Source organism: Callithrix jacchus, chromosome 10 (genome assembly GCF_049354715.1).
Source record: "Callithrix jacchus isolate 240 chromosome 10, calJac240_pri, whole genome shotgun sequence".
NCBI lineage: Eukaryota > Metazoa > Chordata > Mammalia > Primates > Cebidae > Callithrix > Callithrix jacchus.
Genome location: NC_133511.1, coordinates 127,109,416 through 127,125,974, shown reverse-complemented (window position 1 = coordinate 127,125,974; position 16,559 = coordinate 127,109,416). Strand labels below are relative to the sequence as shown.

At 55.1% G+C, this 16,559-nt stretch overlaps 1 protein-coding gene across 7 annotated transcripts in view; it reads right to left on the bottom strand.

The window, feature by feature from the left end:
- Positions 1-607: 607 nt before the first annotated feature.
- ANO1 (anoctamin 1) overlaps positions 608-16,559 on the bottom strand; it is a 202,224-nt gene continuing 186,272 nt past the window's right edge. For all 7 annotated transcript variants that reach the window (XM_035263624.3, XM_035263628.3, XM_035263627.3 and 4 more), the window contains 4 exons: positions 10,989-11,041; positions 8,525-8,709; positions 4,932-5,037; positions 608-2,385 (listed from right to left, as the gene is read on the bottom strand). In XM_035263624.3, coding sequence (XP_035119515.1) covers positions 2,116-2,385; positions 4,932-5,037; positions 8,525-8,709; positions 10,989-11,041 — 614 coding nt within the window. In that variant the 3' untranslated portion in view covers positions 608-2,115. The remainder of the gene's footprint in view (positions 2,386-4,931; positions 5,038-8,524; positions 8,710-10,988; positions 11,042-16,559) is intronic.

Below are 16,559 nucleotides of genomic sequence, written 5' to 3'. Positions count from 1 at the left end.
GATGGGATTTCTCCATGTTGGCCAGACTGGTCTCAAACTCCCGACCTCCAGTGATCCACCCACCTTGGCCTCTCAAAGTGCTTGGATGACAGGTATGAGCCACCGCGCCCGGCCTCAGGTAGTTCTTTATAGCCGTGTGAGAATGGATAATACACAGGCAGACACTGCAAACACATAAACACATGCATTCACAAGCACACACACACAGCATATACACGTGCATGCACAGATAGATGCACATGTATGCATATATGCACACACGTGGACATGCACAAACACCTGCATCCACATACACACACAAGCAAATACAAATGAATACACATGTGTGATGTACACCAACATGTAAACACACAGGCGCACACACACACAGCCACTGCAAACATGTGCATATGATAAACGCAAGGCACATGCGAATGAGTAAGCACACACGTGTGCGGCACGAATGCACACACTCCCAGAGAGACGAAGTCCCAAGAACGTTTGGAGCAAGCCACATGCTGGCCCCACAGGAAAGAGAGGCCTGTCAGTTGGTGCGGAGTTTGCGGGATCCACTGGCCTGTGAGTTTCCCGGTTCGACGTCGCACAGACAGCATTCAAGTGAGGGAAGTGTCGTATACTCAAATTTATTTAGACGAATGTCCAGCCACAGTCTTCCCTGGGCTTGTGTACATTCACTTTTTTAAAAAACGGCTTCCATAAAAGGATTTTTGGTAATCGCCTACTTTTTTAATACAATATTTATATACAAAACCCATTTCAGACTACTTCCTGTACAAGAGAAAAGAGAAGCATCAGATTGCATGATTTTAGCAAATATTGGAAATCTGCAACACCCACGAGCTTTGATCGCCGTTGGCAGATCGACGGGAGCGTCAACCTCGCATCGATGAGGTGTTCAAGAGAAATACGCTTATGCTTTTCCCCCTTGCCTTTGCTAAAATGACGTTTCTCCTGGTGCTTGAGAAACTGCAGAGTTGTTTAGTATCATTGCCGCAGATTTACATCACTCAGGTAATTTATGAGACTTGGTTTTATACACTTTTAAAATCATTGTCAACAGCGACATTCCTGTGAGTAAAAATATAGAGAAGTGTTACCAAAATAGAACCCTTTATTAATAAAAATCTTTGGTAGTAACAGTATTTTAAATTTCTCTCAATGATATTTGGTAAATTAATAAACTCCCTCCACCTTTGAGCTACAGAAAACATATCCTCAATCTACCGCATAATTGGTTTTTGAAAAAGAGAATCAGGAATATTCTAAAGCTTCCAGGGGACCCCGGGAAGCCGTAACACTTCTCGAAACCCTGATGCCATCTGCGGATATGCTTCCGAGGTCATCTCTCCCTGCCCACTTTCCGGTCAACCAGTTTTGTTGCATAAGGAAGATGAACAGCTCTGAGGTCAGCTTGGTGCCACGGGGCAGGTGTGTGGCTCACAGCGAGTCCTGCCGGGGACACCAAGAGTGCTGGTTCCTGCTCAGTCAAGGACACCTGTGCCCACTTCTAGCTTTCCAGGAACAGCTGGGATGCTCCCCGCCCCCGTGCGGTCAGCGCTGGGACAATTCTCGCTCTGCCCAGAGTGCCTCAGCCACTGAACTGAGGAAGGAAAAAGTGATTGAAAGTCTAGCTTTCCTGAAACAGGCAGGTGACACCTTTTGGAACCAGAATCCATCATTATTCTTTCTTGCTTTTTCCGTTTCCCCTGAAGCAGCCTTTGCCCGATGCCTTGGCTTACCATTCCGCATCTATCTTAAGGCATTAGGAGGATTGAAAGGAGGGTTTCTAGGGGCCTCTGCTCACTATTCGACGCCAGGGAGACTCGAGTTTCCAAGCGTTCTTTCTGCAAAGCACCTGCCTTTGCTACTTTATAGCTTCGTTACCAGCCATCATTTTGATTCACCTTGAAAACCACAGATTGAAAAAGATTCCCTGCCTAATGGCCTTTGTGCAAAAACAAGGGAAAGAAAACAGAAAGAAGAAAGGAAGGTGTCCTATTAGAAAGTGGTCCTCCACATTTGCCGAAAACCCAGAAGCCTCCGGGCCCTGGTGGGAGCCAGAAGCCGCCTGCCCTGGGAGAGGGTGCCCGTGGGTCAGGATGCCCGGCTGGTTAGCTACAGGACGCCCCCGTGGTAGGCCTGGCTGGGGGCCGGGCTGCCGAGGCTGTCCGGGCAGGCTGTGGGGTTGTGGTGGTTGCACGGCGCCTCGTCCTTCTGCCGCTCCTTCTCCATCCGCCACGTGTCCAGCAGCTGCTGCTTGTCCTGCTCCTCCCGCATGAACAGCTCCACCATGAGCACCTTCTCCTTGTGGATCTGCTGGCTGATGTCCTTGGGGATGTCCGGGATGACCCAGTCCACGAAGTCGCTCATGAACATGACCAGGTTCTGGAAGGAAGAGGGCAGCACATGGCAGCAGGGAGGAGGACGGCACCTGTGGAAGTGCCCCCCGCCTCTCTGCCTGGCCGCCACCCGGTGGAGCGCCACCCCATGACCTCCCGGCCCTTCGACCTCCCCGGGCCTCAGTTTCCCAGCAGGTATGAAGGAGGCCCAGAAGCACCCGGCAGGCCTTTGAGAAATGCTGGCCGACTTTCTCGAGCAAATCTGAACTCAGTAATTGTGGGAAAATTATCTGGGTCCTTCTGAGTCCCTTGACCAGGAGACTCAGGAAGCGGCTTGATGTGCCCCATTGCCAAATCCAGCAAGCATCGAGGCTTTGGGGAAAAGCATGAAACTAAAAATAGCTGCAAATGGATCAGACTTCTACAGTTTAGGAAGCCTCCCAGGGTCCCCCGAACATCTGCCTTCTCCATGGAGACCTTTCTGGAAGAGAGAAGGCAACGTAAGTCAGTTTTTATGGAAAAACTGAAATTTTTTTTATATGGAGTCTCGCTGTTGCCTGGGCTGGAGAGCAGTGGTGCGATCTCGGCTCACTGCAACCTCCGCCACCTGGGGTTTTGCGATTCTCCACCTCAGCCTCCCCAGTAGCTGGGATTACAGCGTGTGCCACCATGCCTGGCTAATTTTTTGTATTTTTAGTAGAGATGGAGTTTCACCGTCTTGGCCGGGTTGGTCTTGCACTCCTGACCGTGTGATCCACCCGCCTCGGCCTCCCAAAGTGCCGGGATTACAGGCGTGAGCCCCTGCGCCTCACCCGAAAAATCGTGTTGTTTGCTGAATGCCCATTCAGCAAGCAAGTGTGAGCACCCCCGGCTGAGCAGGTTCCTGCATGTCACCTCGAATGGTAAGCACCCCCGGCTGAGCAGGCGGTGCTGTGCCACCTCGAATGGTGTCTTCTCCTGGTTGGTGCTCCCAGGCCCCAGCTGTGGCTGGGGTTCGCTGCTCACGCTTACAGCTGCAGAACTTATGTCCCCTCCCATCTCCCTCTTCCCAGCCTTGACAGCTCAAGCAGTGACCAGCCCATCTGGGGCTGCCTTGCCTCCAGGCGAGGCCAGGTCTGGGGTGCCATGTATGCTCTGGGGCTCCCTTGGGATAAGGCCGGGCTGTTTCTGGCCGAGACCCCTCCTTCCCGAGCTCTCAGGCTCTGGTCTGCGGAACCCAGCCCCAGGCACCTTTTGCACGGCTGCTGTGAAAAGCTGACAGATGAGTCTGCTGAGCTCAGGAAGGGGCTGCCCTGTGACAGAGTTGGGACTTGAACCCTGTCCTGGGGGTTCCAGAATCGGAGCTATTGGCCTACTGACTTCCTAGCATTGACTTAATCAAGGTTAGAGGGACGCTGGTGAGCAGAACCCACAGCCCAGGGTGCCCCCCCACACCAGGACCTCAGCCGCCGCTGCACAGCTGGCACCCTAGCCTGGGGTCTGCTCCACTGCGAGTCCCTCTGGCCTCAGAAAGTTGGCTCAGACCCTTTCCCAGAGGCTGGGTCAGTGGGGGCTGGGTCCCATGGCTGCTGGCTGTGTCTGGGGTCACCTGAGAGCCCACTGCTCTCCTGTCTGTCCTGGCTGTGCCTGCTAACACAGACATGGTGTGAGAACGAGACGGGGACAGAGGTGGGGGCCCCTTTCTCCTTGTCTCTTTCTTGCCTTTTTTTTTTTTTTTTTTTTTGAGTTAGGGTTTCACTCTTGTTGCTCAGGCTGGAGTGCAGTGGTGAGATCTCAGCTCACTGCAACCTCTGCCTCCTGGGTTCAAGTGATCCTCTTGCCTCAGCTTCCTAAGTAGCTGGACTTACAGGTGTGCACCACCACACCCCGCTAATTTCTGTGTTTTTAGTAGAGGCAGGGTTTTACCAGGTTGGCCAGGCTGGTCTCAGACTCCTGACCTCAGGTGATCCGCCTGCCTCGGACTCCTAAAGTGCTGGGATTATAGGTGCAAGCCACTGTGCCAGGCCCCTGTGCCCCCTGGTGGCACCCACCTGTAATCCCAGCACTTTGGGAGGGCGAGGCAGGCGGATCAACTGAGGTCAGGAGTTCAAAGGCAGCCTGGCCAACATGGTGAAATACTGTCTACTAAAAGTACAAAAAGGAGCCGGGTGTGGTGGCGGGTGCCTGCGATCCCAGCTACTTGGGAGGCTGAGGCAGGAGAATCGCTTGAACTCGGGAGGTGGAGGTTGCAGTGAGCCCAGATGGTGCTACTGTACTCCAGCCTGGGTGACAAAGAATGAAACTCCAGCTAAAAAAAAAAAAAGAAACTTGTACTGGATTAAACCCACCAGCGAGTCCGAACCCCTCTGCCGGGGCTCATCCAGCCCCTCTCTTTGCCGTCCTCTCTCATGAAGTTGTCTTGGGCCCTGTGGGTGCAGGGGGCCTGTGGCCGGCCAGGTCCCCTCCTCGGGGGTCACAGAGCAAGTTCTCCAAGCCTCTGGAGGAGCCTCTGAACCCGTGGCTCTGGCAGCTCCTGCCTTCCAGACTGTGGGCACAGGGTGGTCCCTCAGTGCCTCCATCCCCAAACCGGAAACACAGAGGGACCCACCGCACCTGGAAGACGATGACAAACGCCAGCCGGGCAGCCAGGACGGCCCAGAAGTCCTTGGAGATGTCGTACTTGTTTTCTGACCATGGAGGCTCTCGGTAGTCTTTGTACCTGCAAAAGACGGTGGCAGAGCTGAGGGTGGGGCTTTGGCGGGGCTCAGCTCTGGCCAGAGCCAGGCAGCTGGAGGGGTGCCCCGGACAGGCTCAGCTTGGTGTGCGGCTGCCTCCAGGAGGGCAGCCCTCTCTTGGGCGAGCAGCCCGTGGCCCTGCACCCAGGGAGTCTCTCTCCACAGTGGAGGGGAGTGGGCAGGACCCCCCCCCGGAACAGGCAGGACCTCACAGGCTTCGTGTAAAACACGTGTGGCAGGAAGTGTTTCCGAGGCCCAGCCATAGGCTCACAGAATCAAGGGCGGAGACCATGTAGATCAGGAGAGTCCAGACTTTTTTTTTCACACAGAGTCTCACTCTGTGGCCCAGGCTAGAGTGCAGTGGCACCATCTCAGCTCACTGCAACCGCCACCTTCCAGGTTCAAGTGATTCTCCTGCCTCAGCCTCCCGAGTAGCTGGGACTGCAGGCACCTGCCACCATGCCTGGCTAATTTTTGTATTTATTTTTTATTTTTAGTAGAGACAGGGTTTCACCATATTGGCCAGGCTGGTCTCAAACTCCTGAGCTTGTGATCCACCTGCCTTGGCCTCCCAAAGTGCTGGGATTATGGGCGTGAGCCACTGAGCCTGGCCAATTCCGAACTTTTAAAAGCACTGGACCCTTTGTTCCCAAAAGAAGTCTCACTGGCAACTCCCATAGGGCCCCAAGAGTGCAGAGCCTACTTGGGTGAAGTGGTGGGGGTTCCCCAAGCTTGAATCCCCGGAACCTCGACCCAACCCCTATGCTCCATAGAACTCCAGGAAGGGTTCCATGGAACCCAGTTTGAAAACCACCTCTCCAGTCAATCCCCTCTTTGAGGGAAACTATTGGAGAGAAAACCATAAGCACCTTATCAGCCAGCTGTGGTGGCTCGTGCCTGCAACCTTAGCACTGTCATCCCAGGCTGAGGAGTCAGAGATCAGTCTGGGCAACACAGTAAAACCCTGTCTCTACAAAAATACAAAAATTAGCCGGGCATGGCGGTGCAAGCCTGTATTCCCAGCTACTGGGGAGGCTGAGGTGGGAGGACCACCTGAGCCATGGAGGTTGAGGCTACAGTGAGCTTTGAACATGTCACTGCTCTTCAGCCTGGGCCACAAAATGAGAACCTGTCTCTACAAAAAGCAAACTGGGCCGGGCGCAGTGGCTCACACCTGTGATCCCAGCACTTCGGGAGGCGGAGGTGGGCGGATCACTGAAGGTCAGGAGTTCGAGACCAGCCTGAACAATATGGTCTCTACTAAAAATACAAAAATTAGCTGGGTGTGGTGGTGGGTGCCTGTAGTCCCAGCTACTCGGGAGGCTGAGGCAGGAGAATTGCTTGAACCCAGGAGGCAGAGGTTGCAGTGAGCCGAGATTGCACCACTGCTCTCCAGTCTGGGTGACAGTATGAAAAAAAGAAAATGCAAACCCAGCAACACACCAAAAAACCCAACAAAACAAAACCCTGAACATTCGATCAAAGTAACTTGAACAGTGTATCAGACGTTTGCGGAAGAACGAAGCTAAGCACACCATTGGTGCCGGCAGGGGCACCCGGGTCTGGGGCGGCTTTTCCTCTTCCTCTTCCGGGGCGGCTGCACCGCCTCACCTCCTTATCTCTAAAGAACACGGCCGCCCTGGTTCTCGAGTTACCAGCTTTAGTTCGATGTGGCGGACTGATTCCGGGCTTGGAGAGTCAAGCTCACTCGCGCCCCTTCCCCGGAGGTCCTGCCACTGACCTTGGCTCTTCGATGGAAATGACTGGAGCCTCAGGAGGGAGGCCCAGCCCGTTCATGATGGCTGCCCGTGCTTCCGTTCTCCCCAGCCCCTTCTGCTTTTCACAGAGACCCAGAGATGCCCAGGGTCTGTGGGAGCAGGGTGAGGTCTCCACCTAGGGCCTCCCTCCCTCCACAGCTCCCCAAACCTGGGGCGTGCCACCCATCAGCTGGAACTCGGCTTGAATGGAGCTGATATCCCCACCCTGCATTGGAAAAGCTTCCCAAAGCTGGACAGAAGATGCCCCCACTAGGGGCAGGGTTTCTGGGGGCTGAGCTGCAGGTATGTCCCCGCTGCTGGTCACTAAAAGGTCAGTCAGGGAGGCCAGGAGAGGGACCAGCTGGCTCTGCAGGCATAGCCCTGCCCTGGACCCACATCCCTGGTGCTCGCCCTCTCGAACTACCGCCTTGATGTCTGTCCCCTGGGTAATCACTTGACCTCTCTGGGCCTCAGTCTGGGCATTCCCTCACTTCCTCATGTCATAAGCATTTATTAACCAACTACTATGTGCCAGACCCCACTCCAGGGATGGAGAATTCCAGGGGATGCCCAACAGATAGGGCCCTTGCCTACAGAGCTTGATTTCTGGAGGGAGCTGGATGGGAGTCTTCGAGGGCCTGTTCAGCACGGTGCTGCCAACCCCTGAGATAGGAACGGGCTGGGCCACGGCTCTGGTGCCAGCTGCTGGGCCGGGCAGAAGTTGCATAACTCCCTTTCCCATGGGGAGGAGCAGCCCTGGCCTCCCAGTGTCAGAAGCTGCACGTGCCAGCTCGTCCCTCTTCACTCTGTGCTCAAGGCTTTGTCTGCTGGCATCTGTCTCCTCTTCAAGTCACAGCACCCTGGTTTTTCTTAGGACCCCCCAATTCTCTATGACTTCACACCCTGGCATGTGACCCAGGCCAAGCCAAGGAGAGACCTCCTCCTGGTGGCAATAGTGGTTCAGGAATGGACATCTGACCCAAGATGGGCCGGTAAGACTCAGTCCCTGACGTTTGCTGACTATTGGGAAACAGGAGGTCTTTCCACAGGGGCTGCAGAGCAGAGAGGATGTAAGCCAGGAGCTGCAGGGGACCCTTTCCACCAGCAAGAGAACAATGCAGACAGAGGAAATCAAAGTGGAGAGGCGGTGCCAGAGTGGAGCCTGATGGCATACTGTAGCTCCTGGATCCAGCCATGCCTGAAGCTATCCTGGGCTTCTTAGTTATAGGAACTGGTAAATCACCTCTAATTTCCTCCCCTCAGGTATCTTTTTATTCATTTTATTTTATTGATTTTTTGAAATTATAGGTAGGGTCTCACTCTGTTGCTCAGGCTGGAGTGCAGTGGTGTGACCATAGCTCACTGTAGCCTCAAAATCCTAGGCTCAATCTATCCTCCCACCTCAGCCTCCCAAGTAGCTAGAACTACAGATGTGTGCCAAAAGTCCTGGCTATTTTTAAATTTTTTGTAGAGATGGGGATCTCACTATGTGGCTCAGGCTGGTCTCCAGCTCCTGGGCTCAAGCGATCCTCCTGCCTGGCCCTCCCAAAGGGCTGGGATTACGGGTGTGAGCCACTGCACCAGCCTTTTTTTTTTTTCTTTTTAAGCAAGTTTGAGTTGTCTCATGACTTGCTCTGATTTGAGCCCCGCCCAAACCTGGGCTCTCCCAGAAACTCAATAAACTTGGCTTTAAGAGTGGGGTTGAGAGCAGTACCTGCAGATCCGCACCTCGTAGCCCAGGTCCAGGGGGTCGTTGGGGGCCGTGCCGTCCTGGAAGTCGCTGACGTTGAAGGACGACAGGGTGTGGTTGACGAAGCCGTGCATGGTCCCATCCTTACTGTACAGGTACAGGTACACCAGGCGCGGGATGAAGTCTGATGTGAAGGAGATCACGAAGGCCTGCGCAGGGGACACGGCAGTGAGGGGGGCCCCAGACTGGGCACGGAAGGGCTGGCCACAACAAGGGTGACCCATCCATAGCCACACTGGGCCCCGGCCACGTGCTGCTGCCCTTGGAGGGGACCGTAGCTGTACAGCTTTGGCCTGCAGACTGAATGGACGCAGGGTCGGGGGTGCTCCTCTCAACCCCCTGGCAGCTGAAGGAGAGCACCTGGGGGCCAGGGACAGCGCACTCCTAGGAGAGAAGGTGCCAGGTGGATGCTGGAAGCCTCTCCCTGGCTGTGTAGCCTCTGGCAAATCACCCAACCTCTCTGTGCCTCCATTTTCTTCTTGTCAAAACAGGGCTAACAACACCCACACCATGTATGCGCCGTGCCTCTGGGCTTGTTGGAGCAGGGAATGAGGCAGGAAGGGAAAGTGCTTTGCAGGCTGTCAAGTGCTCACCCAGTTCATTCTGTTACAGCCCCGGCTGCGGCTGGTACGCTTACAAAAGGGGAATCGGAGGCCCGGCGGCTGCCTCTCATGAGGCTGTGTGGCCCTGGGCAAACCGCCTAACCTCTTTGTGCCTCTGGTGCCGTAACAGTCCCCACGTCCAAGGGCTGCGTGCAGACTAGCGGGCTGGTGTGTGGAAAGAGCTTAGCAGGGTCTAGAACATTCTAGGTGCCTCGTGAATGTCACCTGTTATCTTTTTTTTTTTTTTTTTTTTTGAGAGACAACGTCTCACTCTGTTTCATTATGTTGGCCAGGCTGGTCTTGAACTTCTGGCCTCAAGCAATCCTCCTGCCTCAGCTTCCCAAAGTGCGGAGATTACAGGCATGAGGTACCGAGCCCGGCCTGTTCTTTTTGCTGCTGCTGTTGTCCTCAGGAGGTGCCCCTGTGTTCTGTAGCTGCTCACGGTGCCCACTTGTGGCAGAGAGGATGCACCTCTGTTCCCAGCCTCACGACCCCAGCACAGTGCAGCCCCTGCCTTGTCCAGGTGGTATAAGGAGCCATCGCCACGTGCACACTCTGCCTGCAGCCTCCCTATCATCCGGTGGGAGCACGTGCCTGGCAGAGGGGTTGCCCGCTGGGAAAGGGCACTGTCCGAGGGCTCTGAGGGGCCCTTCTCTGGGGCTGAGTCCCTGACTTGGCATCCCAGCCTTGCAAGGGCATTGATTGTCAGCTCTGGGGAGCCACCCCGCCGTCCCCCATGTGCCTGGTGTCACCTTTTTTTGGCGGGGACGGTTTGGCTCAGCTGTAGGGCAGAAGCGATGAGAGCCACAGGGCCCCGGGACAGCAGACTCCCTGTGGCTGCCCGGGGTTCTCATGCCTGGGACACAGGGCCCTGGGACAGCAGACTTGGGCTTGAAGTATATGCTGGCAACAGCTGAACACAGCTAAACCCAGGAGATCCAGGCCATGGGCAGAGCCAGGCAGACCCCGATGGGGAAGGCTGAGGGCCGGGCTGCCCTAGACTGCAGTCCTGGGGATAGGAGAGGCCCAAAGGGGCCGCCAGGCTAGGGAGGAGGCTGAGGGGCCTGGAGCACTGATTCTCAGCAGAGCCGCGTGTGAGGCTGACAAGAGCTCCTTTCTCGCTCTGTTTCAGCATCTCCCAAACCTCTACAGAGCAGTCATACGTTTTCGATTAAGGAGAAAAATCAACTTTGTTTTCTTTAAATAAGAGAACAGAAAGATTTCCAGTGAGGAATCTCTTCCTTCGTATCTCTGCCTCTTGTTTATTCCCAGTGGACTTAGGGGCCAAGGTGGGCATGGTAAATAATTATGCTCAAAGCTTGCAGAAAGGCTGGGTGCAGTGGCTCATGCCTGTTGTCCCAGCACTTTGTGGGGGAGGCCGAAGGCAGACCCCCTGAGGTCAGTTCGAGACCAGCTTGGCCAACATGTCAAAACCCTGTCTCTGCTAAAAATACAAAAATTAGCTGGGCGAGGTGGTGTGGGCCTGTAATCCCAGCTACTTGGGAGGCGGAGGTTGCAGTGAGCCGAGATGTCGCCACTGCGCTGCAGCCTGGACCACAGAGTGAGACGCTGTCTCAGAAAAAAAATTTTAAAAATTAAAAACTTGCAGAAAAAAGGTTGAAGAAAATTTGTGATGCCTCCTCAGGGCCCACCCTCCCGACTCCATGTGGTGAAGGGACATTTATAACCAGAGAATCGAGGCACCCTGCGGCCGAACTGTGGCTGGAGGTGGAAGGTCTATGCCCAGCTTCTTCTCTAAGGGGCCCGCGGCCGCCTGGGGGTTGAGCCAGGACTTTCGTTCCGAAGAGGTCCCTGATGTCACTTACATTGATAATCACAGCAAGCTTCCCAATGCCTCTGAGGATATTGTACCAGATTCCTGTGGGAAGAAGAAGTCACAGTTGTAAGGTGCCCTAGACTCTCAGTCCCTGCAGCTACCAGGCAGCAGCCTGAGAGGACCACCCTTTCAGGGGCCAGGCTTGTTCCACCTCACAGCAGTCAGAAGCTGACGGCAACCAGGATCATCTGATGAGGTCCTGAGGAAGCCGGGTCAGTGCCAGGGCCTGGCATGTGCCAGCCCTTTCTGACAAGCTCACCAGCTTCTAAAGAGGGGCTTAAAAACAGCTGGTCCCCGAGGGGTACTGCAGATCCCCAGGAACCTGTTTAAATACTAATTGGCTTAGATGAAACCTTTTTTTTTTTCCTCTAAAGTGTCAAAGATTCAATTGGGGTGGGGGTCCTAAAGCTCTGCCAGAGGATCCCCGTATTTAGGGTGAGACCAGACATGGTTTTGAAGTTGAAGAACAGGGCCAGGCCCCTGGCTGGTGGCACTGAGTCCACAGCAGTGCAGGTCAAGCCGTTCCCCGTCTGGACACCTCCTTGTTGTCTTAACTCCAAGACACAGGGTTGCACCACATCACAGATGAACAGGACAGATGAACATCACACAGCGCCGGGCCTCGTGGCCTCTCCATCCATCTTCCCAGCAGCCACGAGAACTAGCAGGGCCCAGAAAAGAAGCCTCGATGGCCCAGGAAGCAGGGCCTCAGTGTTGCAATTCTGGAAATGGTCCCGTGTCCTGGGCTGACCCTGCCCACCCTGATTGCACCCTCCCATGCCCAGCACTGCTGCATGCAGTGTCGGGTGGGGAGCCTGTCCTGGGCCTGCTCTCCTTGCTCTGGGCTGGCTCTGTGATGGGCGATACCCAGCACTCATCAGAAACGGCCAGGATGGGGCAGGTGGACTTTCTATCTGTGCAAGGGGCTGCAGGGAGAGCTTACATAGTCCTTCTGCCCTAGTAGCGGAGGGGAGTTTCCTAGTCCCTGTTTTTGGGGTGCATGCTGGTGGCCTGCAAAGGCAGCAAGAGTTCAGGCCCCCTGTGTGGCCCAGAGCTAGAAACCACAGGCTCAGGTGAAATCTCCCAAGCAAGGTCTCTCACCCTCTGGCCCCAGCCAGTGCCAGTTCAATGAGACCACAGTCACGATCATCATCAATCAGAAATCCCCACTGCAGGCTGGCTGTGGTGGCCCATGCCTGTAATCCTCGCATTCTGGGAGGCTGAAGTGGGCAGATGACTTGAGGCCAGGAGTTTGAGACCAGCCTGGCCAACATGACAAAACTCTATCTCTACTAAAAATACAAAAATTAGCCGGGCGTGGTAGCGCGCGCCTGTAATCCCAGCTACTCGGGAGGCTGAGGCATGAGAATCGCTTGAGCCAGGGAGACAGAGGTTGTGGTGAGCCTAGATCACGCCACTGCATTCCAGCCTGTGTGACAGAGCAAGGATCTGTCTCAAGAAAAGAGAGAATACCCACTGCAACCCATTGCTGGTGGGCAACTTGAGAAGTGACAGTCACACCCCCCTGCCACCTGTCTCCTGTCCTCAGGTCATAGGGGCCATCGTCTAATCCCAGACGAGGAGTTTACTGTAGCTCTGTGTGGTCTTTCACATGAGTGCAGTGTTCCTGACTTTATTTTTCTGCTGGAGCGGGTGGTGGGGCAGTCACATGGGCTCTGCACACTAGCGGCCCTAGGGCCACCCCATCCTGAAGAAAGCAGCTGGGAAAGCAGGTGAGTGAGGGTTGGATGGCACCACCCTACAAAGTCAGCAGTGAAGCACTCCCTCGGGAGTGGAAACGCTTCCCGCCCAGCTCCTCCTGGCCGGGTGTCGGGGCCGAGGGCCCGACTCAGAGCTCCGGGGAGGCTGCGAGTTGCACATCCTTGCAGCTTCTGTGTCTAGCTCGGGGTCTGGCACATGGGGTGGGTGCTGCTGGGTAAATGTTTGCTGAGTGACTGCACGAGCCCAGGAAGCCCTTTCCAAGTGGACTCTGGTGCCGGAGCAGAGGCTGCAAAGCGGTCCAGGCAGGCCCCGTTGAGGCTGGATGGCCATTTTGTTGTGCTTGCCTACTGTATCAAAAATACAGACTGTTGCTTATAAACTGGGAAAATGTATTTTAAAAAATTGAGGCTGGGCACAGTGGCTCATGCCTGTAATCCCAGCACTTTGGGAGGCTGAGGCTGGTGGATCACCTGCGGTCAGGAGTTCGAGACCAGCCTGACCAACATGGCAAAATCCCTTCTCTACTAACAATACAAAAATTAGCCGGGCGTGGTGGCACATGCCTGTAGTCCCAGCTACTCGGGAGGCTGAGACAGGAGAATCGCTTGAACCTGGGAGGCGGAGGTTGCAGTGAGCTGAGATCACACCATTGCACTTCAGCCTGGGCAAAAGAGAGAGACTCTGTCGAAAAGAAAAAAACATTCCGAGGCTCTCCTTGGCCCTGGCCCTGGCTGGCTGGTGAGTCTTCTTGGCAACTGGCTGTGGTGCCCAGGGGCGCCCCCTGCAGGCCGAGCCGTGCACCGCAGCTCTGCTGTCTGCAGGGGCCTCCTAGCGACCTCTGTCACTGTCACCAGAGGGCCCGTTATGACTGCCTTAGCATCCAAACCCAGACCCCACTAGAGAGTCGAACGTTTCAAGAAATGTGGGAACAAGAACACTGGTCTGCAGCCATGAAGAACTGTCCCAGGCCTTAGTCTCACCTGTGTGTGCAGCCCGCGTGGCCCTGACACTCTGAGTTTGAGGCCTCCCAGGCGGGGTGCTGAGGTGTGGTGGGCCTGGGGTGGGGGCTGAGGTCTTTGGGTGTGGGGGTATCGAGAGAGGTGGCTCCTGAGCTCGGGGCCGTAGAAGGGCAGGACTCAGGCAGGCAAGGAGGTCTGCCCAGGTAACAACCCAACAGGCCCAGAGAGACCACAGGGAATGGGAGGGGTGAGGCGGGATGAGATGGAGCTGGGAGCGGGGTCTTCCCACCTTGGGGGCCGGGATGGAGCCTGTCGTGACGGGTCCGGGGGATATCTATGTCCAGGCAGACAGCTCTCTGTGTGGCCCTGCACATCCGCAGGGTGTGTTTGAGAAATGAAGAACTGGGACCCCAGCCCCAGCCCACGGAATCTACCTCTCCTGGGGTGGGGCTGGGCACCCCGAGTTATTCTGACGCACACTCCAGGGTGAGACTCACTGCTCCGAGGAGCTCTGTAAACCAAAAATAAAATTCTAAGCTCCCCCAACCATCTGAATGGAATCCATCATCTCTGCCAGGGCACCCCCAAGTTAGCCTTGAAGACTGGTTCAGGCTGTGACGGGCTGTGGGGAGTGAGGGGGTCGGACAGGCCTCATTATCTCCTCCTCCCTTCTGGAATTCAGGAAAAGCCAACCAGCATGAACATCAACACAGACCTTCAGTCTGCTAAACACTGACAGCCTCTCTCTTTGAAGCCTGATACCTGGAGGCTTCATCTGTGTCATAAAACCTTGGTTTCCGGCAGGGCGCGCTGGCTCACACCTGTAATCCCAGCACTTTGGGGGGCCGAGGCAGGCGGATCACGAGGTCAAGAGATCGAGACCATCCTGGTCAACATGGTGAAACCCCATCTCTACTAAAAATACAAAAAATTAGCTGGGCACGGTGGCACGTGCCTGTAATCCCAGCTACACAGGAGGCTGAGGCAGGGGAATTGCCTAAACCCAGGAGGCGGAGGTTGCGGTGAGCTGAGATCGCGCCATTGCACTCCAGCCTGGGTAACAAGAGCGAAACTCCGTCTCAAAAAAAAACAACAACAAAAACCCTTGGTTTCCACAACCCCTATCATAACCCATGCTTTCCTTTCTATTGATAGTAACTCAGGCAACTGACAACAGAAATTTTTTAAATAGGCCTGGTGCAGTGGCTCACAACTGTAATCCCAGCACGTTGGGAGGCTGAGGCGGGAGGATCACCTGAGGCCAGGAGTTTGAGACCAGACTGGCCAACATGGTAAAACCCTGTCTCTACTAAAAGTACAAAATTAGCCAAGTGTGGTGGTACATGACTATAATCCCAGCTACTCCGGAGGCTGAGGCAGGAGAATTGCTTGAACCCAGGAGGCGGAGGTTGCGTCTTGCCATTGCACTCCAGCCTGACTTACAAGAACAAAACTCCATCTCAAAAAAAAAAAAATTTACCTATAACCTGGAAGGGACCCCACCCTGTCCCGCCGTTCTGGACCAAACCAATGTGTAGCTTAGATGCATCTGATTGATGTTTCCTGTCTCCCTAAAATGTATAAAACCGAGCTGTGCCCTGACCACCTTGGGCCCACGTTCTCAGGACCCCTGAGGGCTGTGTCATGGGCCATGGTCACTCAGATTTGGCTCAGAGTAATCTCTTCAAATAGTTTACAGAGTTTGGCTCTTGTCATCCATCAGTAAAAGGGGATGCTGTGCTTTTGGAAACTCTTTGGATGGGCTTCTTTTACGAAAGTCCTGTTGGGAAAAACTGCCTCATTTTTACTTCCCCAAGTACATTCCTTGGTTTCTTTCCCTAGGAATTTTTCCCACTCTAGAGGGCTCTAAGCCCCATTTCCCAGAACAGAACAGGGAGGTACTTGCATAAAGCCAGGTGCTTGGCGAGGCCACCACTCCTGCCCACACGCAGTGCCCGGGAGCGGAATGCAGGCTGCGCTTTCCCACTGCCAGGCTCTGAAGAACCAGGAGGAGAACAGGAAGTCGAAGCCAGAGCTGGAGCGGATTCCCACGCATGGGCTGGGTCCCTGCTGTGACCTGCTGGACTGCGGGTTGATCAAGGCACCTGCGCTTTGTGACACGGCTTCTCCCAGTCACCCAGGGCCCCAGGGCCCCAGGTCACAAGGGCCACAGGGGCCCTCTGTCCTCTCAAGGAGCTTGCCTGGGGCCCCTGCACGGATCACAGATGGAATACAAAAGCCTCTTCAGGGAAAGGTTACGGTAAAGGAACCCATAAGCAGAGGCGTGAAAGCACGGCAGATTATGCCTTCAACCGAGCGGACAGGAACCAGGAAGTGAGTGGCTGATCCGTAAGAACAGGGCAAAAGCGAGCCAGGGGCAAAGAGTCCAAAGAGGCACGTGTGCTGGTGGGGACGCCAGTGCCTGCAGAGGGGCTGCAGGAAGCCAGGGCCACTCAGCTGCTGCTCTTTCACCGGGTGGGTTTGCAAGCTTTAGCCAGCTACCATCTGGGGACAGCCAGAGCTTCTGGAAACAGAGGGTCAGATCAAACACACGGCCATCATGATGTGGCAGGTGGCGGGGGTGGGGGGCACTGTCAGGTGCCCGAGCTTCCGGCCTTTGTGAGGACTCAGTGTGGGTCCCACTCTTCTTTTCTCTGGTTCAGCTATACCAACTGGAATGGGATGGCACCCTTTTCTTTCTTTTTTCTTGAATCAGTCTTGCTCTTGTTACCCAGGCTGGCTTGCAGTCGGGTGATCTTGGCTCACTGCAACCTCCACCTCCCGGGTTCAAGCAATTCTCCTGCCTCAGCCTCCTGAGTAGCTGGGACTACAGGCGTGCGCCACCATGCCCAGCTAATTTTTGTATTTTTGGTAGAGAC